Source organism: Lygodium microphyllum, chromosome 24 (assembly GCF_053477565.2).
Source record: "Lygodium microphyllum isolate KBCC chromosome 24, Lygodium_microphyllum_v1.1.10, whole genome shotgun sequence".
Taxonomy (NCBI): Eukaryota; Viridiplantae; Streptophyta; class Polypodiopsida; order Schizaeales; family Lygodiaceae; genus Lygodium; species Lygodium microphyllum.
Window position 1 is genome coordinate 48,819,128 of NC_141158.1, and position 24,619 is coordinate 48,843,746.

The window sequence follows — 24,619 nt, forward strand, 5'->3', positions numbered from 1 at the left end:
ATTTGAACACCTCGTGAGGGTCCAGGATGTCTAGTTTGATCTTTTATCTTTTACGACTAGTGCACATTATTCAATGCACTTTGGTGTGAGAGTAAACATCTTCGAACTCAACGTAAAGATGAAAAGAGAAATGCCCAAGATTGTGGTGTCCTTGCTCACTTCGAGGATGCCAATGGTACTTTGAGTAATTATTAACTCTATTTTTTTAATTCAATGATTCAATGTGTATATTTCTTAATTCTATGGTTTTTATCATGCGCACACGTGCATGCTCAAGAATCAATTTCAGGTGGTTAAATAATTATTAAATTTGGTTTTTTAATTATGTGAATTGTAATTTTAGGTGGTTAAATAATTGTGCGTCTGCTGGCGCGTCTATATTAGCGTCTATTTGCGCGGATATATAGACGTACAATTCACGTCTATTTACACGCACGTTTACACGCAGTTATAGATGCTATGATAGACGCACCCGACTTTGCGCGTCTAACATGCGCGTCTATGCCTCGTTTCTGTTGTAGTGCATTATAGTCATCATCTTCCGTGAAATCTGGCATTTCTTCATGGTCTTCATCTTCAGTCGATCCCAAGTAGTTGATGTGAACAATTGGCTTTTTGGATTGACAATTCACCACTAGATGTCCAAGTTGATGGCACTTATAGCAGACTATGGATTTGGCTTTAGAAACATTATTGATAATAGCGAGAAGTTTAGGAATATTGGGATTTGGATTTGTATTTGATTGGTAAAGCAGGGGGTCGTGTCCAAGATTTATGGAATGAAGATGGAACAAAGCGGTTTTGATTGAATCTTCAAAAGTTAGAATTGAATTGCTTTGTACCAAAGTTACCATTGTTTGAGAATTGTTGTGGTCGCTTCTCTCGTCCTCGAATTTTGTCTTTAGTAGCATAGGCCAAGAAAATCACATTCTCAAGAGTTGTTGACTTGAACATGTTCACTTCCACATAGAACTGACCAAGTAAACCAGACATGAACTTGCACTTATGGGTCGCCTTAGGTATATCTTCGAGCATTCGAAGTTGCAATAAAGCATTCTAGAAACACTTAGTATATTGTGAAATAGGCTTACTATCTCTTTGTTGCAGAAGATCCCATTGTTTGATTGCTTTTTCATGGAATTGAGGTGGAGGAAAATTCTGCAAAAAATTCTCTTGAAAAATCTCCCAAGTAGTAGGACAATCAATGCTTTTGCGGACAACAGTCCACCATAGTGATGCTCTATCCACTAAATGATTAGTGGCACTCTTAATTTTGTCTTTTTCGGCATACTGTTCTTCATGGAAATAATCATCAAGCTGACTGATAAAAGCAAGAATAGTCTTTCCATCGCGTAACCCATTGAAAGTACAAAATTTGAATTTTCTTTTACTTATCTTGGCTTCTTTCCGAATAGATTGTGCTTCAAGTGTCGCATCGATCGTGCGTTGTATAACGTCTTCAGGCTGCAGTCCATCTTGATCAGCAGTAGATCGTTGAAGAGTGGCCAATTAAGCTTGCAAAGTTTGACATGCTCTTCATTCCTCTTGAAGCTACATCATAATTAGGTCCAATTTTAGCTCCATCGTTGGTTCCGGTAAATCACCTTCAGCCATAAAATTTTTCATATTTTGATCGGTCATCTTGCAAAATTTCAAACAACCTGACACACTCGAAATCGTGTTAGCGGAATGAGCGTAGCTCAAAGTTGCGTTTATAAGGCTTGCTTTTTTTAAAAAAATAAATGGATTTTTAGCAATCTTTCTTCTTAGTGGATGCAGAAGTTGCTGAAATCTTTCTTTGATGAATTCTTTGCCCGTGAAGACTGCGTATAGCAATCTACTCGTTGGAAAGTATCTCTGTCATAGCACGGGTGTGAATAGAGGCTTGCAGGGAGGTCGAAAACCGGTTCGGGATTGGTTGTGTGTGAACTGCTGCTATGGAAGAGATTAAAAAGGCAAGGTCTTGAATAAAGCTTAGCCTTAAGCTTAAGCTTTATATTAAAAAGCTTAAAGAATCTAGAAATTCGTTCCAGGACGGCGGTATGTTCTCGCCGCATTCGTTGCTGTGCAGTATGTGCTGCCGTCGTCGTCGCCGATTGATGAACGTTGAAAAGCTTAAGCTTTTTAAACTTATTAAGCTTCAACTAATTGAAATTGGCTTATATTTTCTTTTGAGAATAAACAACTTGATAAAGGAGCTTGGGAAGTTGTCATCCACCGCCAAAGAGTGGTCCTTCACGATCCAACAGCGTAGCAGGGGATTCTTCACTGCCAAGAATACGCTGGTATTAACGGATTATCGCGAGACTGAGTGTAGAGCTCGATCATTCCAAGAGCATCGCCTTCGCACGAGATGGTAAGCAGTTGGAAGCCCTCGATCATCTTAGCTTCGCTCTGATACCACTGGTACGTAAATCAAATGCCGTATGCATACGTAGCGAGCGCCGGAAGGTCCCCAAGAACAAAGAACTCTACTTTAAGCTCAAAATCCAAGAGAATAGACTCGAAGAAAAAGGACCAATTGGGTACAATCTCCCCCCATGCCTTGTGTGAGTGCTCCACAAAGCATGTGTTTAATATTTAATTCATCTCCAAGCTCAAAAATAGCCCAAATTTACAATTAGCATGCTTTAGCTTTTGTGTTTGCTTTTGTCCAAATAAAGAATAAAGCGATTGGGCATTCCAAGAGTCGGGCTGTGCCCAAATACAATGACCAATAATGAATATTTAAACCGTGTGCCGCCCATACACATACAAAATAATAAATATATATCAAGCGCATCAAAATAAATATTGGCGCCACGCCTAAGATGCGCGCCCATAAAAAATGATAATTTTTTCTAAATAACTTGAATACACGCTATCGCCCAATGCTTCCCAACGCCACGATCGCCTGCTTTACACATCAATTGAAGCATTCACAATTGTTAGAAAATAATAAAATTAAATCAACAAAAGTGAATACGTAGCAGTCTTCAGCTACAAAATAAATAATTAAATAGGTTGGAACTTTGCCCTAACCTTAATTTAATACGAGTGCGCACTCTAAACTCATAAACGTCCATTAATTTAATACGAGTGCGCACTCTAAACTCATAAACATCCATTAATTTAAATATGTATTTTGCGGAATCACCCGCTATGAAATCACCCACGTGACCATTAAATTAACGTGATGCCTGAAAAAGATAGGTGTCCCCATCAAATTTTTGCACAAGGAATCCACCTTATGTACGAGCCTCGGCAAATAAATATAGTTTTATGGAATCCACCGCAAAACCTCACAGAATCCACCGTGGAATATGCCTCCTGGCATCAATTATTTTGAGAAAAAGATTTTGCTTGGAAAACTATGAACTGAGCGAGGCATAGCCGCATGAGCTTGCAATGATTCATATTGGACAAAGTGCGGTAGTGGGGATGCCAAGTAGTATGTGAATAATATGCAAAAAAGATTGATCCCATGGTAAATTTAAACTCTTTATTTCTTTGTCTCTATATTCAGCATGACCATAGCCATTCTTTGACAAGTCTTTGGATTTAAATCACTTATCTATTCTTAGACACATAGAATAGGCTTAGGATTTAAGCATTAAGATAGTATGCTAAGGTTAAGAAAATGAATATAAAATAAGGGCCTCATTCTCCATGGAAATAACACCTTTCAATTTCTTAAGATGGTTCCCTTTCGACAACTAGAGATTGCAAAAAAGTAATGGGCTAATTATCTTAATTCCTCCTCATGGGTGGTGGGCGTTTGATCATGAGGATTTTTTCCAAATCCTTCAATAGCATGAAATTCATTTGCTCATGGCCAACATTTCCACCATGATTATGATGGGGAAAAAAAGCTTGCCCAATACGTGAGAAGAGCTTCTCATTGAATAATTGATAGATGATGGGAGCTTACATGCTGAGCGAGCTTGACAACCATGATTATGAATTTCATTTGCTCATGGCCAACATTTCCACCATGATTATGATGGGAAAAAAAAGCTTGCCCAATAGGTGAAAAGAGCTTCTCATTGAATAATTGATAGATGATGGGAGCTTACATGCTGAGCGAGCTTGACAACCATGATAACTTAGTGAGTCTTTCCTTCTAGGTGAGTGAACTACTCTGAAACTAGTATAAGAAGAATATATATGTGAAGGATGCTTTCTCCACCAACCCCCACTCTCAAAAAGGTCAAGCGTCAATTATGTTTCTTCTTTAAATGTGAAAAACAAGCTCCGAAAGAGACCTAAGATGGCAAAGACAATGGGGTTAGCATCTTTTTAGACTAATTGTAGCATCTCAATGATGTAGTGTGATTTATTTTGGTAGAAAGTGAGTGCCATGTGGTTTGCATTCCTACCAAAAAGCAACATATAGGCAATACAAGTATCTAAAGTATCCCTAGATTAGGTGGCACATATCTTTGAAGTATCCAGAGGACTACCAATACCAATCCAAGATGTTTAGAATCTAGATAGACCATTGCTCCTTGGGAGAATAACCTTGGTGGCATAGAATCATGAGAGACATTGTTCTTGGAGATTACATTGGCATATAAGAATATTAGGTGATCACATAAAACTTCTTAATTTCAAATGCAACAAACATAAATGCCACTGAAAAGTGTTTCATTGGAAAAGAGTTTATTGAAAAAGTTTATTACTTTTGGGTTTCGCGATGGCAGGAACATGGAGATTCGAGATTTAAGGCAACGACATATATACAAATATATACGCTGGAGCCAAAGATTTTAAGATTCCTTTTGGGTTTCAAGAACCATATTTTCTGAAGCCAAAGATTTGAAAATTCATTTTGTGAAATTATTGTACCAAAAGAAGAGTAAAGAAGGTATAAAAAAAGATTCGATAATGGTTTTTAAAATAAAAAGCATCACTCATGGACTAGGGAGAATCGCAAAGAAATTCTGAGTTGACTGGTGTGCTGTCAGATCGATGAGCCGCGCTGTATGTCAAGGCTATGGATGCGGATGCTTGCTGCACGGGTAGTGTTACTGTAACTTGGTCGACGAGCCGCACTGTATATCAAGGCTACAGATGCGGATGCTTACTGCACGGCCAGTGTAACTGTAACTTGGTCTTGGACACAGCTAGCCTTTGACAGGCGCCGTCAAAATAAGAGATGGACACAGTGGGGGTGGTAATCAAGATGGATGGTGGGTTCGGGAGAATGGAGGTGCTGGTGAGCTCTGTGCTGTTAGTGTTAGTGGTGGTGTGGTGGGCAGCGAGAGGCGGGCAGCGCCGGCCACCGGGGCCACGGGGGTTACCGGTGGTGGGCTACATACTCCTGCTGGGGAAGCAGCGGTTCCGGGTGTTGGCGAGGCTGGCGGAGGAGAGGCAGGAGCCAGTGATGTGGCTGCGCCTGGGCCGCGTGCATGCCGTGGTGGCGTCGTCGCCGGGCGCCGCCCGAGAGTTCCTGCAGGCGCACGACCTGCGCTTCGCCGACCGCTTCCAGTCGGAGGCCTCGCGCCGCCTCTTCTACGGCGCACGGGCCTGCCTGTCCATGCACTACGGGCCCGAGTGCGTGGCTCTCCGGCGGGCCTACACCGCCCACCTGCTGGGCCCCGCGCGCCTCCCCGCCCTCCGCCACCTCCGTCTCGGCGAGCTCATCTCCGCCCTCCGCCGCCTGCCGCCCACCCCGACCCCTGTCTCCATCCACCAGCTGGCCTACCGCATCTCCTCCAACGCCATCTGCCGCATGCTCGCTGGCACCACCCTCGATGACCCCGATAACGACGCCTTCCTCGTCTCCCTCCCGGAGCTCAACAAAGCCTTCACCTCTTCCTACTTGGGTAAAGTCTTATCACATGCAGCTTCAATTCAGCTAGGCTAGGCTCTTCATTATATCACACGCACTCCCACAGTAACACTAGCCTCATCTAGACCTGCAGGCTGCCTGCAACCGTCAACCTACCTACCTACCTGTAACCTAGGCCTCCCGAGTCCCTCCAGTTCGAGGACCTCAGACAGAATAGTCCACGAGAAGCAGTGTTGTATCCAAGGTTAAGTCGAGAATTATTTACATAAACGCATGCCGACTTCTTTCTTTAGCCTTTTCGGGATATTCGGGAATGCCACAATCTTTAGGGAAAGCCCCAACCGCTTCATAGCCAAGCTGATGATGCATAGGAAAGCCCTCATGTCTACAATGTGCTTCAAAGTGTTTTGTCCACAAGAAGCTGCCCTTCCGCACTTGAAACTCTCATCGTCATCCCCCATTGCAATAGGGTACATATGGGTTGCCGCCGTTTCAAGACCTCGTGATGTCAAAGATAACATGAGTTTTTCATGACTAAAACTTCTTATTGACACCGACAATTAGCAATCACCCACCACCTAACACCTAGTCTACATGTGGTGGAACTTTTTAGACATGTATGCGTCCATAACTAGTGGTACCAAGCTACACCATATTAGATAAATGACCCAATTGGCAAAAAGCAGAGGATAGACCTAGGTTCACCATCGAGTGCCATAAGCATGGTCTTCACATCTATCCACTCCTATTTGAGAGTTGTCATAAGCATTGTGCCATAAGCACTGTCTTCACATCTGTCCACTCCCATTTGAGAGTTGACAACATATCCATAATCAAAACTTTAGCCATCAAGCTAAAGACTTATGCCATTAACATGTGCACATGAGTATTCAATGGATGGTGGAGAATGCACACAATGCGAGGTCCTATGATCAAAATCCATCTAACAGACCAAAGGAAAAGCTCATTTTTCCACATTATAGAAAAGTGTTACATGAGAGATCCATTCGAATCAAAGTGCCATGTCATAGGTGCCACCCTTACATCTTTGTACTCCCATATGGAAGTTCAACACACATGTGCTATTAATTCTCCTCCTTATAAGATGTACTCCCATCCTTCTTAACTGTAACAACAAGCCTAATAATTACTATGGTTCTTAATCACCATCTCTTCACAATGCTTTCCTTGCAACAATAGCTACTATGAAACACAAGAATCTATAAGATATAGGCCCTTTTCTTGCTACACTTGCTCTAACACACAAATGCATATACACACACATACATGCATATGTGCACACACACACACACACACGTGTGCACATACACAAAAAGCTAACATGCCATAATGTTTATTTCTTAGGTGATTATTTTCCTTTGCCAACTTGGTTTGACCTTGGTGGAAGAAAGGCTCAACTCAATGGCATTAACAAATGCTTAGATGCTTTTGTTGACAAACTCATTGCAAAGCATACTCTTAATAAGTCAATTGACTCTACAAATATGGATTCCCCAGCTACTAGTGACTTGTTGGACTTCCTCCTACGTACCAGCTCTGATCTGAATGATGTGAAAGCTAGCATCTTGGTAATATTCTTTACCTTGAGAGTGAACAATTGAATTAACGCTATATTAGAGAATTTGGGAATTTCCATGCACTTTGGGAACCCCCAATACCTTCATTATTTGACCACATAGTCAAATCTTGTTGTCTTACTTAAAGGTGGAGTCTACACTAAATACTACATAAGTTACCTTTCCAAATTCTAGTTTCAAATATGGACCAAGATTTAGCCACATGATCAAATATTTATCACTTATTTGAAAATGAGACTTGGAAAATTTCCAAATTCTCTTATATGAGGTTAATTAGTATAAAGCTGAAAAGGATTCTAGGTTTGAAGTGGAATAATGAGTGAAAGATTGAATTGGTATGAAAAGTATTTTTTGGCTTTTATTATCTATCATGATGGAAACCTACATAGGATTGCAGGAAGATTAAAAATGATGATATCGATTGTTGGTGATGTATGAGAATCATGAAGTGCTTATATTCTTCAACTAGTCTTGGTTTAGAGAATTCATGTTCTCACTTTTATCAATGTCAATTAATGATAAATTTCCGATTCTATTTGATATGTAGCATAATGTTAAAATTGGAAGCCCTTGAATGCTTGGTGATATTGATTCTCTTGATTGTAAGATTGCATGGTTTGCAGAGAAACTTTTTAGGTTGCATAATGATGTAACCTACTTAAAATTAGATATAACTCCAATAATGCTACTCAATAATAATATACCAAACAAAATAGGCATATTCTTGAACAAGTACAAGGTTGGCTTTAGTCAACTTTGATTGCTCCTCTCATATTTGTGAAAATCCATTTTCATTTTGATTCATTACCTAGCACAAATCAACTCACTGTCACTTATCCCTTGATGTTCTAGTCGTTGTGTGCATACTATTACACTTGTGACCCACTTACCTTAGAAACCCACTTGAGCCATGACCCCCTCCAAGATATGTCTTTGACTTTCGGATCATTTTGTTATGGATCTTCTCAAAATTCAAGGAAAAGCATCAGCAAATCCACAATTCTAAGTTGGTTGACTTCTCTTTGGCATCTAGGGATGGGGTGTGTGCACATGCTCGCCTAAAACAACCACAAGGAGGATTAGTTTCGCAATACCTATTTGTTAAAAGCAATGTGGTACTATCGGCGTCTCACAAATTCTCGGTAACGACTTTCTATTCTTGTGCCAGGAGCTCCTCAATGGAGGGGTAGAACCCATTTCATCGGTCACAGAATGGGCTATGGCAGAGCTCATTTGTCATCCTCGGGTGATGCAGAAGATACAAGAAGAGGTGGATAATGTGGTGGAAGCGGGTAAGAAGTACGTGGTCGAAGAAACAGACTTTCCAGGGTTGCCATACACGCAAGCCGTGGTACAAGAGACGCTCCGCCTTCACCCTCCACTTCCCATGCTCGTTCATCGAGCAACTCCAGAGCCACCACCCTGCAAGGTAATGGGATATGACATCCAACCCAGAACACTTCTCATGGTTAACGTTTGGGCAATCGGGAGAGACCCGTCCGTGTGGGACAGAGCACATGAGTTTTGGCCAGATCGATTCATCGACGGAACTGTTGGCAGTGTCGCTCACATGACCATGAAAGGGCAGTGCTTTGAGCTTATCCCCTTCGGTAGTGGACGCAGAATGTGCCCCGCCATGAACCTTGCTGTCGCCATGGTTACCCTCATGATTGCCAACTTTACATTGCTCTTCCAATGGAAGACAACAGCTGATTGCATAAGCGAGGATTCTTCGACAGAGGTCAAAGATGATGCCCTTACGATTACCCCGGAGAATCCTGTTGGTCTCATCGCGTCAATGTCTCAAAAGCTTCATCTCATCCCAACACCTAGAAAACCAATGCCACCACTCTAGTCGAAGACGAAATCCTTGTCTCATCCTTGCAAAACATATAAGCCTACAACATAAATGGTGGTACATTCTTTGATCCACCTTTGTTCTCATGGCAATACATATGCATGAGTTATAATCATTCCTTTGATGGTCATTGATGTTTCATACTTAGACAAGGGATTTAACAAAGAAAATGCAATTTTAGGAGCACAACTCCATTGTGTTTTCAAGTAACTTAAAGGAGAATGAGCCTAGAGATAGAGAATATACTCAAATCCTCTTAATAAATTGTTACATTCTAGCCATGAGTAAGTCTTACAAAATGAACACTGGTAAAAATTCTCAAGTTCAAGATGTTTTGTATCATTTAGTTGAGCAAGCAAGTGGGGAATTATTCTATGAGTTAGATATATGTGCATGTGAATGTGAGTGTGTGTATGTATAGATCTTAGACATATGCCCTCGATTCTAGAGCTTTGTGCATGCATGTACTTGTATACATTTACATACATGCTACTTCACATATCCATTAAGATGCATTCATTATGCATATTTGTACATGCATATTCATATCCATGAAAAACATTAACATATTGATTTATATGTAGCACTGGATGCACAAATTCAAGGAATTCATGTATACACATATAGAAGATTATACATATTAATGTAAATGCATATATGCGTATGGAATGCCTATGCATGTATATGTATATATATATGTCTCTATACATGTATGTGTATTTGTTAAGAATAAGCTTAATAAGATACAAATTGTTGCTAGGTGGCATCTATGACATCTACACGAGGAGATGAACGTCTTCAATGGTTCTCCCTTGTGTGGATGTTAACGAGATGAGGGTCTTGAATGGTTATCCATTAGCGCAGGGCACATTCCTAAGAGAAAATTACTTTTCATCTTGGGCGGAAGGTTGATGGGGATGCTTATCCTTTTCGAGTGTGAGACTTGCAGGTGTGAATGTGGGTGAAGGTGTATGTGGGTGATATCACAATATTCATATCTCAAGTGCTAACATCTATGTAATTTGAGTATTTAATAGAATTCCAATGATTATTTGATTTATTATGGCTAGTTGCATTTATTTAGATAATTATTTTTCTAACATGATATTTTGAATTTTTGATAAGCTGATGTGTAGAGTAAGATGAATTGGGTACATACGACAAGCACAATTTATTCCAAAGACTTCTTCATTGAATTATTTAAATATACACAATGCCGTTTATTCTAAGACGTGTGTACATCCTCATGTTTGAGAATATTTATTGATTCTTCAGATTTTAGGAGATATTGAAGATATTTTAGAAATGTTTTATGGTTGTCAGCAGTTGTGAGTTGTGCAATTGATTGCAACCATTTATTCAGCTAACTCAAACTCTTTTATCAAAAGAGTGATTATAAAGGGCCTATCTTTGGGCAAAGCAATATTCATTTTAGTATGATAAATATGGCATGGAGGGGATACCCACTTCATAAATGAGGGAAAATTGTACCCAATAGTGTGTCACTCAATTTTTCTTTACTCTTTTTAAAGTCTATTTTGAGTTTTATGAGTTGTGATTCCATTTTTTTAAGAGAAAGAGAGTGAGAGAGAGCTTCTTCTGCTCGCTACGCATAAGCCTTGCATTTGATTTGTGCAACACAAATGCTTATAATGATTTGTGAAGAGAGGGTTAATTGTTTGAAATAGAAGTCTGGAACTCTTCATAGTTAGGGGAGAAAGAATGTGGCCTCTTAGAATGCCTACACATAAACATACATGTGTGTGAACAAAAATCACATGAATCTACAATAATTGCCTTAGATAATCAATCAAAGGAGATTCCTAAGAAATAATAAGCAAGAACAAGTTCTACATAGCAAAAGGGATAAGAAAAGGATATCTAAAATTGAGAAAATTAAAACTACGTGGAGAAAGAATGTTTGAAGCTTATCCTATGATAAATATTTCCTATCATGTGACTGCTAATCTATAGTATTGATTGGCATAGTGTTATTGAATCGAGGTGATTAGGATGCCAATTTGTTGATCAATTATTGGTGAATGACTTAGTAACTCAACCAAGCATTGACAAAACTTAGCAAGCTATTTCTAACTCCATTGAGTAGCTAGAATATACATGTATGGTATACTAGGTTGTTGTGAACATTTATAGTGAAATACATTTTCACATAATGTATTTAGCATCAAATCTAGAATGTTTATGTCACATGTTTCATAACTTGGTGATAAACCATTGGCCTCTCTCTCTCTCTCTCTCTCTCTCTCTCTCTCTCTCTCTCTCTCTCTCTCTCTCTCTCTCTCTCTCTCTCTCTCTCTCTCTCTCTCTCTCTCTCTCTCTATGCATGTGTGTGCATGCACACAAAAAATCCATAATGAATAAAATTACTATTGACCATATGACAACTAAAAATACACTATAAATAGATCACACTTAGAATGTAGTACAATTGGAGTATAATTGGAAAGTGTTTTTCTAGAAATTCAAAGGTAAGATAAACAAGCTATTCAAAACCTTACTAATCAAAATCTACATTTGCACCCTCATTTAGAAGTGGACCAATGAATTGAGTTTCAATCACTTCACTAGAGGTAAAAGGTAGACTCATCCATGATGAATGCTAGTATTAAGGATATAGAATATGTTCAAAATGCATCTATTGTCATATATAAGTGCATGGGGCAACATCTAAACCCCAAAGCAACTCAACATACAAATTCCAAGTAGCTTGCCTCTACTATTTGCCTCTTAATTAGATTGAACACACATAGTAGAGCTATGGCCAAAATTTGTAGGTACTTGCACTTGCACATGACATATCTAATTGCTTTGTCTTCTGATGCACCCTAAACAAAGGCTAACTTCTCCAGTGCATCAACCCAATTGATCGCATTGATGATGCAGATGTAGAGGAGAAAGATGATCGACAAGAGAGAGGCAAAATTTTTATTAGAAGAGGCAAGTTGATTGGTAAGAGAGAGGAATAAATTTTTTAAAGAAGAGGTAGCCATACCTTGTGTACTAAAATCCTTGCACTGCTGTAGGTGTAGGCAAGGAGTGATGTGTTTGAGGAAAACCTATGGAGTGAGCTGGGGGGATGAAGTATAGTGCCTTGGCCAACATGGCATAAAGATGATAGAAATAGGTAGCATAGCACACCTACTCACAAGGTGGCACACTAATAGATGCCATAATTTGACAAGTGAGAGGAATGGTGGGTCTTAGCAACAAGGACTGTTCATTAAACAAGTCCATCTTGTGATGAATATGATCCTACCATTATTTGTCAGAAATATTATTTGTTTTATATATATATATGTATGTATGTATGTATATATTCAAGGGTTACTTTTTTTTTCAAATTTAGAAAGATGTATTTTAGTTAAAAGAGAATTTTTAAGATGGTAAACGTAATATGTGTATTAAAGTAATATTTTGGTGCTCAACTTTATTAACTTTTTTGGGGATCTATAACAGCCACCATTTGTATCATAAAAGTATTGAATCTCATAGATATATTCTAGAATAAAATTTTGTTATACTAAATTTGGTAACCAAATAAATTTTATTATACAGATTAATAAATTGTGAAACCTTCAAAATGTCTTAAAAATTCGAAAATATACTCTTGAGGTTCAATAATACATTTGAAATTGCAAACTTTATATGTATACATATTGATGATAGAAATTTGAATTGTACAAGTCATTGTAAACTTTATTACATCAAGATTGAAACTCTTCTTCTTCTTCTTTTTTTGGGGGGGGGACGCTTTCAAGTAGATTACATCTATTGAAAACTCATTGAAATGAATGCCATTCTGTAAGAAATCCTTGATTTCTTTTTTATCTAACTCACTAAATTTAGGCTTCACACTACAACAAAAAGGCCTCATAGACGCACATTTAGACGCGATTTTTGAATATAGAGAAAATCTTATGGGCGCGTCTATCCGCCCGTCTATTTGCGCGTCTACCATTTCGCGTTGTCGTAGAGTTCACGCAAGGGCTGCAGAACACGGGGTTCAAGGGACAGCAAGGAAAGAGGCTAACAAGAAGATCTCAATATTTGATCCCAAAGTTCACTATATAGCAAGAGAAGAGTCAAAATAAATGTCAAAGTATGACAATCTGTCCTCAGCTTTACAATAATCATAAGAGCTTGGTTTTCAGGGCACCAAATAAATCAATTAGATTCTGGATTTAGTCATATCCAGCTTGTTAAAACTCCAGGACCAACAGATAAGTCTTCTGATAAGTACAATCATTAGCTTCAGACATATATACAGCTCAGGTCAGCAGCTGAGACCTATTAGAGAGAGAGATGCTGTCTATAATAGCTTATAGGGTAGCTGTGCTGATGATGCTGGATGTTTGTGATGTAGCCATGCTTGTGAGGACACTCGTAATTAAGTGGGGGAGAATGACAACACCTAGAAACAATACCTAACATTGCAAAAAAAATTAGCAACATTGTACACAATTGGCACATTGTTACCAACTTCTCACATTAATTTAATGCAGATGTGGTCGAGATTTCATCTTTGAAGGACGTGTCTTTGCAATCTCGCAAGTGGCAAATCTTGGTTTGAAGGAGTTTTGTGCTAGAGGATGGACTTAGGTAAATGTCAAGTAGAATTCGATAGTTTTATCTAATGAGAATGGATTATTTTCGAGTAAGCGGAGTTAATGACATGGATATAACAATTAGTGGACCATGAGTACTTGAGTTAATGTGACAAGATACTAACATGGTTACTTATCCATGAAGAAATAAATGCAAATCAATATTGAGTTGTAGTGATCATCCATGCTTTTGCCACCAATTTGATATGCAACTTAGAGATTGGAGTATGGAGAAAACGGGTCACTTGCGTTATTGTTTATAAATGTATTTACAAAAAAAACATGCAATAAAAAATGTCAATTATTGCTGGAAGAGGAAGAGGAAAGGGAGAGGAAGCCCAAAGGGTGCCAATTGGAGAAGAGGAAGGGGAGGAGTTAGTGGAAGTTGGAGAGTCATGAAAAGAGGGGGGGGATACCATCCTATAAAGACTCTTGAATTTACTGCATCAAAATTCCATATTGAGCAAGGAAGACTTGCCATACATTATCAACTGCATCATTTCTGTCTTATGGAGTGCACTCCTTAGAGCTTGCTTCACTTAACATGTGAAACAGAGCTTTTATGTCTCTGTTCTTTGTTCAGTTTTACTGCATTCTGCCCAAAGGTAGCGTTCGTGCAGCAACAAGAGTTTCCCTATATCCATGGGAATCTGCAGCTTCCAGTCGAGCTCCATTTTGCAGCAACAGCTCTGCCACTTGGATTGAATTGCGAACAGCTGTCCAATGTAGAGCAGTCTGTCCAGTATAATCACTGGCATTTACATCTGCTCCATGCTCAATTATGTACTGGGCAGCAGCGACTCTGTGTTCAATTCTTTGAGTGCAATATAATGAAGTTCTGTAGGCAGCCTCCTAACTCCTCCTCTTCTCCTCCTCAAAGTTGGGCAAACTCAACCTTTGTCTGCTCCCAAAATGTGTACACAAGAGGTGGTTTACCAACGGACGGATCACAAACTAAAGGTAGAACAAAGGAGACACCAGTGAAAACAGTATGCTGCCTCCCATTTAAAGATGAAAGCATCTGAAAGGCATCCTCTTCATCTTTTGGCTTCTCTAACACAATTCCATCGAGTTCAACCACGGTATCAGCTCCTATGACAATGTCCGCTTTGGCATCATCCCTGTGGATCTGCTGAGAGACTTCAATCGCTTTATGCAAAGCAGTTTCTGTAGCATAATCCTCTGCTGATGGAAAGGAGGACTTTTCAAGGTTTTCATCAAATGTCGATGGGATCACTTCTACATTCAGTCCAAGGCTACGCAACAGCTCGGACCTGCGAGGGGAGGCGGATGCAAGCACGATCCGTTTGGTGGCGAGAAGAGGCAGATGCTGTATCAACATCCCTCTCCCTCTCCCTCTAACGAGGTCCAGGAAAAATCGTCATGTCCCTCTTTGTAGCCGCAGCAGTGTCAACGCGTCGATGCTTCATCCCGCCTTTCGTCACCTTCCTCATCCTTTGCTCTGCAACCTCCTCATCTTCTTCACCTTCTGTGTGACATCGTCTTCAGCTTTCATCCTTAGCGCAGCGTCCTCACTGCATAATCTTCAGCTATCATCCTTAGCGCAGTGTCCTCATTGCATCGTCTTCAGGGCACTCCGTTGCATTGAGGAAGGTGCCACCGGGAAGAGGTTCATCACAGGGCTGTCAAAAGTGCCGCAAGTGACACGCACTAGCCGCAGACGGTGGCATCAGAGGGATTTTCCAGAGGGTCCAGGGTGGAGGCAGCGCTAATCTTCTCCGATTCAATGTGATTCCTTCCCCCCCCCAATTAGCATTACTCCCCCTTCCTTTTCGTCATTCTGCGTCCCACCGAAAAGGATGTGAATCAAGGTGCAGCTCCCGAATGTGGAAGTACAGGCCTTTTCTTTTTTTGGAGGTTCTCCTTTTTTTTTGTCTACCCTGCTGCCGAGTTTGTAACAGTTGAGTGTTCATCATCTAAAAGCCAAATTTAGATCGGTGAAGACTACAGCTGGCATCGTGATGCCAGGGCATCCTGCGTTTGAATATGGTCTACTAGTTGGAGGACAGCAGTCCGCTGCGAGTAAGGAGATCTATACTCCCAACATTGTGCCTTCTAATCATTTTCTGCTCATAAACTTGGTTTCATAATTGCAGGTTCACATCTTTGCTGGCCCTCTTCCCGCCAAGACACAGCATCATCATCCACTTAATCTCGTAATAAGGGCATTCATTTTGGTTCATGTTCTGCATAAAGCTTTCACGGTTTTCGACCCCATACATTCTTGTCAGATAACCAAAAAATCAATTGCTTCTTCTGTTAGCTTGATTCATAACAAGCAATGGATGTATCCATAAGACTTTACAATGTAAAAGCTTTCACATATTACCCTCTGTTCATCTCCTTGCTTCTGACGTAGTGATTTTCCACAACATCTGATGTCTGACATCTCTTTGCAATCAGCATTTCAGTCCTATTGACGGAATTCATCCTCCTCGCAACCTGTTCAGCCACTGTGACGGCCTCTGACAGTTTATATTTGCCTCTGATAGTTTATATACTATCAATCTCTCATGAGGATTTCAGTGAGAAAGGAGCAATGGTGAATGAGCCTGTAAGCAGGCTAGAGGGCAGTGCCTTGGCTGTTATTCAAAGCAGCAAGACAAAGATCCTTTGGCATCAGTTTTTCATATTTTTCTAATACACGCACATCATGCATCCAAACAAAATCATGCGCATGCACTAAGGGAATATATACATTGGATGCGGATTATTAAAATGCATCACACAAACAATGAATCACACGCGGAGATTAACACAAATGCACAACAAAAGAAATGGAGGCGTATACGACTCGGATGCGCAGCAACACGACATCCACCCCCTCTAAACTTACGCATCCTCCGGATGTGCCAACTATCCAGGATCATTCAAGTCCACAAACAGGTCAAGTCCATCTTCTGATTCTAGTAGACCTGTTTCTCCATTGGCTTCATCATCTATGTCTTCTGTCTCATCAGCTTGTCTTTCTCCTATCTGCTCTTCTTCTGTCAATGCTTCAAGTGCATATTCTTCATCTTCTCTTCTCTTGAAAATCTTGACTCGTTTTCCAGCAATAAGCACCCTCAATGTTGTTCCATCTAATTCAGCCAGCTCATAGGTACCATTGTCAAAAACCTTTTTCACTTCATACGGTCCAAACCATCTTTGAACCATTTTTCTCATGCTACTATGCTGATTTTCTAGACTACTGTCATAGACTAGAACCCAATCTTCTTCTTTTATGGCTCTAGGCCTCAAGCGATGCCTTAAATCAAACCTGTCCTTATTTCTGAGACGGGCTGCCTTCAAACGGTCAACAGCTAGCTGCACATCTTCTGTCCTTCTCTCTAATTGACGAATTCGAAGGGCTAACAGCTCTTCCCTTGATAAATTCTCATGCCACGGAAGAACACTCCAAGTGAGAGCACAAATTTCAGTAGGCATAACAGGTTTTTACCCATACATCAACTCCGCAGGCATGTATCCAGTAGTCACACTATGTGTAGAGCGATCAGCCCACAATGCAAAAGGTAGTAATCTCGGCCAATCTCCAATCCGACCTCTACAAGCTTTTGCCAATGCTTTAACTATTGGCGGATGTCCTCTTTCACTTTTGCCATTTCCCTCTGGATTATAGGCAGTAGTAAGAGCCAATTTAATTCCAAGCCATGAGAAGAATTCTCTAGCTTCATCAGCATCTAGCTCTCCACGATCGGTTGTAATCTTGCCTATACACCCATACCTGCAAAATATTTCTTCCAACAAGAATTTACATACTGTAGTGGTGGTCTTCGTCCGCAACGGTCTACCTTCAACATAGTTTGTAAGATCCTCCCTAGCCAAGACAAGATATCTCATCTGCCAAAGTCCCACTGGCAAAGTAACCAAGTCTACCACCCACTTGGAATGCATACATAGTGGATAAGTCGGATGCAGCTCATCACGATGTCGCACTAAAGAGTAAAGCTGGTAGTCCCTGCAAGTCTCCACAAAGTGAGAAACATCTTTATACATCCCTTTCCACCAGTATCTTTCTTTGATTTTCTCATAAGTAGCCCACACACCTCTATGTCCAGCCCATGAGCTCTCATGAAACTCTTGCATAATCTGTATCTGCATCGCTACATCACAAACTACTCTCAAGGGCAAGCCTCCTCTCTTTCTTGGATGCTTCCAAAGAAAACCATCTTTCAAGAAATACCCATAAGCCTTCCTTCTGATTTTCTTGAATTCATCATCTGTCCAATTAGCTCTTCGAGTCAATGAACTTAGATACTGTCCAATTTGCAGCCACTCATCAACATAAAGTTCTTCAATAAAAGCTTCAACAGTAGATACATGACAATCATGAGTAAGGACAGAAGCAGCAAACTCTGTCTCATCATCTTCTGCAAGCATTGACTCCTCATTCTCATATCTCGCTCTAGAAAGCATGTCAGCAACTGGATTATCTTTCCCTGCTATGTGTCGAAATTCTGGATTCAATGATTTGATATAGGCAATCCACCGAAGCATCGCTATATCTGGAGTCGAGCAACTAGTAATCATGCCAAGCAAAGGCAAACAATCTGTTTCCACAACAACTGAAGCTCCAATAAAATATCCTTTGTCACACTTCAGTGCAGTGACTACTCCCCACAATTCTCTTTTAATCTGCGGATATCTCCTTTGTCGCTCATTAAGAGCTTTAGCTTCAAAGCGGATTGCATACCTATTTCCATCAGCATCATCCTGTCCCACAGCCCAACCTATGCCAATAGGGCTAGTATCAACTGTCAACATGATCGGCCGTCCACACTGATAATCCGCCTTGCGTAGAGTAGGAGCTGATTGCAACAGCTTCTTGAGCTTACGCATGGCTTTTGAATGCTTCTCATCCCAATGAAATTTCTGCCCCTTTCGAAGCAGCTGATAGAGAACATCTGCAATATGAGCAAAATGAGGAATCCAAATCATGTAAAATACACAAGCTCCCACAAATCTCCGCACCTCTGAAGTAGTTGAGCAATACTCTGCTATCCTGTTTATGGCATCCACCTTTGTAGGAGAAGGCTTTCTGCCATAGTATCCAACCATATGCCCAACTATGATGACTTCATTAACAGCAAAGATAGATTTCAGCCCTGAAAGTGTCAAATTTACCTCCTCTAATCGTGTCAATATTTGCTCACAAGCAACCAAGTGGTCAGCCACAAACTGTCTACATCCACGCAAATCAAGACTTTCATTCTTTTCTTCTTCTGCACAACCCTTAATAGGCACATCATCTAGAAATGGCATGGTATACTGCGGAATATAGTCTCGAAGAACTCTATGCATAGCATTCATCATATGAGCAATTGAGTTTGTAGCACCTTGTGGCAAGGTACACATCCTCACAAGACCAATAGGTGTCCGCATAGTAGTAATATCCCTGCTTTCCAAGGCAAGCTGAAACTGATCATAACCTGAATACAAGTCACCTAGTGAATAGATGGCTCGTCCTGCAAAAGCCTCAGCAAATTCATCCACAACTGGACCTGTTCCCACATTCCTGATTGTCACTTTGTTCACGGGCTGCATATCCTGAATAAATCTCAAAGTACCATTCTTCTTTGGTACAGTAAACCACCTGTTTGAATAAGGTGCAGAAGAGGGTTCCAAAATCCCCATTTTAATCTTCTCATTCAGCAACTCTATCAGCTTTGGCAAGTGTGCTTTAGGCACAGGTATAGGATGTATATTCCATGGTACATGAGGAACAGTGAAGATGACCATAGGTGCAACCAATTCGGGACTAATGCAGCCAATTTCATGTGGAAAGAAAGCAAATGCCTTACCATGACGTCCAAGCATCTCTCTAAAACATTCTTTTTCCACTGGAAGCAAAAAATCATCATTTCCAATCTTCAATTCTGCAAGAGTTTCAGCTGTAAACTTATGTCCAATATTTGCAGGATCCCTCAACATAGGCTGCTTCATAGCTTTTTCAATCTGTTCATCACTATCAGAAGGAAGCGGGCCTGCAACCGGCTTAACCTTCTTATCAACTGTTTTATATTTTGTGTCAACCTTGGCATCATTCAGGCACTCTTTTCTTTGCTGCAATTTCTGTAAATTTTCAGCATCTTTCAACTCTGTTGGCTGAAAAATTTCAGCCTTTAGCTCTATGGACTGCATGGGTGCAGCCTGAAACTCTGTATGCAGAAATTTTTCTGGATTCAACTCTGTTGGCTGAATAAATTCAGCCATCGGCTCTATGGACTGCATAGATGCATCCTGAAACTCTGTATGCAGAAATTTTTCTGCATTCAACTCTGTTGGCTGAATGAATTCAGCCCTCGGCTCAATGGACTGCATAGACGCATCCTGAAACTCTGTATGCAGAAATTTTTCTGCATTCAACTCTGTTGGCTGAATGGATTCAGCCCTCTGCAATTCTATTAGCTGATCAAGATCAGCCATAAATTCAGTTTGCTGAGTTTTCTCAGCCTCTAACTTTGTTTGCAGCATAAAACCAGAAATTTCCTGAAACATATCCAAGGTTTGCACAGGTATCATCTTTGAACCCTTGCATACATCAGTTTTCAGCATTGCTCTCATCTCAAACAATGTATCTGCATAAGACATCCCTTCATACAATCCATCTACATGCTCTTCTGCTTGCAAAATACCTGCATTCTTCAACTCTTTCTCCTTACGACCAATGTACTGCCTGGCAGCTCTAGGCAAATCTGAAATTTTCTGATAACTTACCGAACTATCTGAAGTAAACCCAACAAAGTTATTGGAGAAAGACTGGCTGCCAGGAGGCGAGATCTCCTCTTTTCTCCGCTCCGTACCACTGGCGTCTCGCAAGACAGCGGTACCTAATGAAAATCCAACTCCTTCGCAGGTAGTGGTGCCTCACACAAGGAGTCCCTGTTTCTCGGATGATTTACCCCAACAGTCATAAACTGAACAGCTCGCATACCATCTTTACTGCATATCCGCGCATAAGCTGATCCGTCATCCATCACTTTTGTTTCCATTCTTGCTTCTGTAATGAAAGGCTGTCCAAGAATAATCGGATAAGAGCATGAATCCTGAACAAAGCAATGATAATCCTCTTCAACATTACCAATAGAAATTCTGATACTCGGACAAGCAGCATACATATCACCAGAAGTATTATTGGCGGCTCTCATGTGCCAGCCATGCTCTGCATCCATAGGCCACTTGCCACTCTCATAAACACCTTGAGCAATAAGATTAATCTCAGAACCATGATCAACTAAAGCGATCAAGGGAATTTGTTTTTCTCCAATCCTTACCACTGTCTCAGTGGTTGCTCTAGCCCAATGACTTCGTGAAAAATGGCTACGAGGAATGAGAATAGGGGACTCATCATCTTCATACTGCATAGGCTGCACTATTTTCTCCAATTGCGGATTAACAGAAGCATTCTCAACCATCACTGCATCATCATGCTCTTCTCCAAGAGCTCCATGCCACAATCCCTATAAAGCAGGTCCTTCCATCGCATGCCGTTTCCTCCACAAAAGATCCTGCATCTGATCCTGTATTTCTCTTCTAGCAATCCCAAGAGCCTCTCCAACAGTAAAAGTGACTTCACTATTCAAAATTCTTTCATGAAAAATCTTACTCATATCCGTTTGCATATCAAGGTCCGACAAGAGCTTGAATCCTGGCTCTTTTCTTGGTTGCCTCTTTTCCTTCTGCTTGTCTTCCATTGGTTGATCAGAACCTGTTTGAGCTGGAGAATTTGGCATAGGTGGAGCTGTAACAGGTGGTGAAACAAAGTCACCCCCTCTAGTCTTTTTGGAGGAGCTAGGACCCTCCTCATCTCTTCTTCTCTTTTCCTCAACCATGGCATCTAAACCCTGTGTTTTAGCCATATAAGCAAAAATAGAATACCTGTCAACAGGAGAATCCCATCCTGTTTCTCCTCGGATGCTAGAGCCCACACAAGTCATAGTAGAAGTTTGAACTTTCCCTCTTCTCGCTATCTCCAAGGCAGAAGACCATAAGGCAGAGTCTCCATCAGATTTCTGCTCAAGCTGGACTCCAAAAGCTGAAGCATCTCCTCTAACACTCACATAAGCTGATCGCGCAGCCATATCATCAACAAGCTTCTTCATACCTCCCTTACCAAAGTTCGTGTCAAGAGGAGCGCCAGTCTCTGTCAGCCATATCTTCCCATCTTGTCCCCAGAACACTACATTCTTCTTACGTGCTTCCTGAAAAGCATCACAATCTCTGCAGTGTTGGTGCTCTGTACTATCACACCAAATACATCGTCGCCCTTTTCTTTGACCAGCTGGAAAAGCAGTCACTGGAGCAGGTGCTACAGCAGGTACTGACATAAGTTGCTCCTTTAACTTACCAACTTCAGCTTTGACTGCTTCAATCGTCAAATCCGCCAAGCCTTTAATAACATCATCTACAGATAAGGGCACTGGAGCAGCAGGTACTGGTGGATTCACAACAGGAGGAGTAGGCTTAGGCAAAGAAGTAGCAGGGGTAGAAGAAGAAGTCTCCAAGGATTTTTCAGGAACTGATCCTGTATTTCGATGCAATCTGACTCTCCTGCGCTGCTTCTTGACAAGAGCATTCACAGCATCAATGACATGTCTCCACTCAGTCTTTAAACCTGAATCAGTAGCTTGATCTTCCAAAAGATCATCCAACTTTTCTTGTAAATCAGCATCTGCAGCTTGCAAAAATAATTCCACTTTCTGCATCTCCAAAGCTTGCTGTTCAGTCCCATCCAACTGATCATAACGGCTTTCAAACTCTCGTAAAAGAGCGGTAACAGAAAGTCCCTTATTAGGCATAGAAACCCATGCTAAAAAATTCCTGCGATTCATAAGACCTGTATCCTCCAGGAAATATTCATCTTTTAATGCCTTTTTAAATTCAGCCCAACCTGCATGTGCCTCTTGAATTTCTGCAATTCGACCTTCAAGAGCGCGCACCACGATCCGCAAGAAGTAGCGGCTCCAAACATCTTGTGAAACCCCAAAAAACTTCATCTTTTCTTCATACAAATGCAGGTAAGTTGACACTTGCTGGCCATTAAACTGCTTCATCTCGTGTTGAACAGCTTTCAAAGCATCCATAGCATCACTGTCTCGTTTTGCATGAACTTGCTGCTGCATATACATGGTAAATGACTGAAACAGGTTCTTCATGACATTATCATCTGTCATCTCTTCTTGCGAGTCTCCCATCTTGCTGATGACGCAGCACTTTCACGTCGGGTTCACCAGAAATGTCGTAGAGTTCACGCAAGGGCTGCAGAACACGGGGTTCAAGGGACAGCAAGGAAAGAGGCTAACAAGAAGATCTCAATATTTGATCCCAAAGTTCACTATATAGCAAGAGAAGAGTCAAAATAAATGTCAAAGTATGACAATCTGTCCTCAGCTTTACAATAATCATAAGAGCTTGGTTTTCAGGGCACCAAATAAATCAATTAGATTCTGGATTTAGTCATATCCAGCTTGTTAAAACTCCAGGACCAACAGATAAGTCTTCTGATAAGTACAATCATTAGCTTCAGACATATATACAGCTCAGGTCAGCAGCTGAGACCTATTAGAGAGAGAGATGCTGTCTATAATAGCTTATAGGGTATACTCTTGAATTTACTGCATCAAAATGCCATATTGAGCAAGGAAGACTTGCCATACATTATCAACTTGCCATACATTAGCAACAAGAGTTTCCCTATATCCATGGGAATCTGCAGCTTCCAGTCGAGCTCCATTTTGCAGCAACAGCTCTGCCACTTGGATTGAATTGCGAACAGCTGTCCAATGTAGAGCAGTCTGTCCAGTATAATCACTGGCATTTACATCTGCTCCATGCTCAATTATGTACTGGGCAGCAGCGACTCTGTGTTCAATTCTTTGAGTGCAATATAATGAAGTTCTGTAGGCAGCCTGCTAACTCCTCCTCTTCTCCTCCTCAAAGTTGGGCAAACTCAACCTTTGTCTGCTCCCAAAATGTGTACACAAGAGGTGGTTTACCAACGGACAGATCACAAACTAAAGGTAGAACAAAGGAGACACCAGTGAAAACAGTATGCTGCCTCCCATTTAAAGATGAAAGCATCTGAAAGGCATCCTCTTCATCTTTTGGCTTCTCTAACACAATTCCATCGAGTTCAACCACGGTATCAGCTCCTATGACAATGTCCGCTTTGGCATCATCCCTGTGGATCTGCTGAGAGACTTCAATCGCTTTATGCAAAGCAGTTTCTGCAGCATAATCCTCTGCTGATGGAAAGGAGGACTTTTCAAGGTTTTCATCAAATGTCTATGGGATCACTTCTACATTCAGTCCAAGGCTACGCAACAGCTCGGACCTGCGAGGGGAGGCGGATGCAAGCACGATCCGTTTGGTGGCGAGAAGAGGCAGATGCTGTATCAACATCCCTCTCCCTCTCCCTCTAACGAGGTCCAGGAAAAATCGTCATGTCCCTCTTTGTAGCCGCAGCAGTGTCAACGCGTCGATGCTTCATCCCGCCTTTCGTCACCTTCCTCATCCTTTGCTCTGCAACCTCCTCATCTTCTTCACCTTCTGTGTGACATCGTCTTCAGCTTTCATCCTTAGCGCAGCGTCCTCACTGCATAATCTTCAGCTATCATCCTTAGCGCAGTGTCCTCATTGCATCGTCTTCAGGGCACTCCGTTGCATTGAGGAAGGTGCCACCGGGAAGAGGTTCATCACAGGGCTGTCAAAAGTGCCGCAAGTGACACGCACTAGCCGCAGACGG

The 24,619-nt window shown here is 41.1% G+C and overlaps 2 protein-coding genes and 1 pseudogene across 2 annotated transcripts; 1 reads left to right on the forward strand and 2 right to left on the reverse strand.

Annotated features, from left to right (window-relative positions):
- Positions 1-4,918: 4,918 nt before the first annotated feature.
- Positions 4,919-9,545, forward strand: LOC148015062 (flavonoid 3'-monooxygenase CYP75B137-like). Its single transcript, XM_087665938.1, has 3 exons — positions 4,919-5,807; positions 7,139-7,362; positions 8,540-9,545. The coding sequence occupies exons 1-3, from the start codon at positions 5,138-5,140 to the stop codon at positions 9,224-9,226; spliced, it is 1,581 nt and encodes a 526-aa protein (XP_087522064.1). The 5' UTR covers positions 4,919-5,137; the 3' UTR covers positions 9,227-9,545.
- A 5,183-nt stretch (positions 9,546-14,728) lies between these two features.
- LOC148015063 (uncharacterized) lies at positions 14,729-15,202 on the reverse strand. The gene has a single exon (XM_087665759.1). It carries the CDS (start codon positions 15,194-15,196, stop codon positions 14,729-14,731), a length of 468 nt encoding a protein of 155 aa, XP_087521885.1. The 5' UTR covers positions 15,197-15,202.
- An 8,606-nt stretch (positions 15,203-23,808) lies between these two features.
- Positions 23,809-24,282, reverse strand: LOC148015064 (uncharacterized; annotated as a pseudogene).
- Positions 24,283-24,619: the final 337 nt, after the last annotated feature.

Excerpts from the sequence above, each read along its gene's own strand:
- LOC148015062 (XM_087665938.1), top strand. The coding sequence starts at position 5,138 with ATGGACACAGTGGGGGTGGTAATCAAGATGGATGGTGGGTTCGGGAGA. Across the intron at positions 5,808-7,138 it reads CTTCACCTCTTCCTACTTGG|GTGATTATTTTCCTTTGCCA; the intron begins GTAAAGTCTTAT and ends TTTATTTCTTAG. Across the intron at positions 7,363-8,539 it reads ATGTGAAAGCTAGCATCTTG|GAGCTCCTCAATGGAGGGGT; the intron begins GTAATATTCTTT and ends TTCTTGTGCCAG.
- LOC148015063 (XM_087665759.1), bottom strand. The coding sequence starts at position 15,196 with ATGTTGATACAGCATCTGCCTCTTCTCGCCACCAAACGGATCGTGCTT.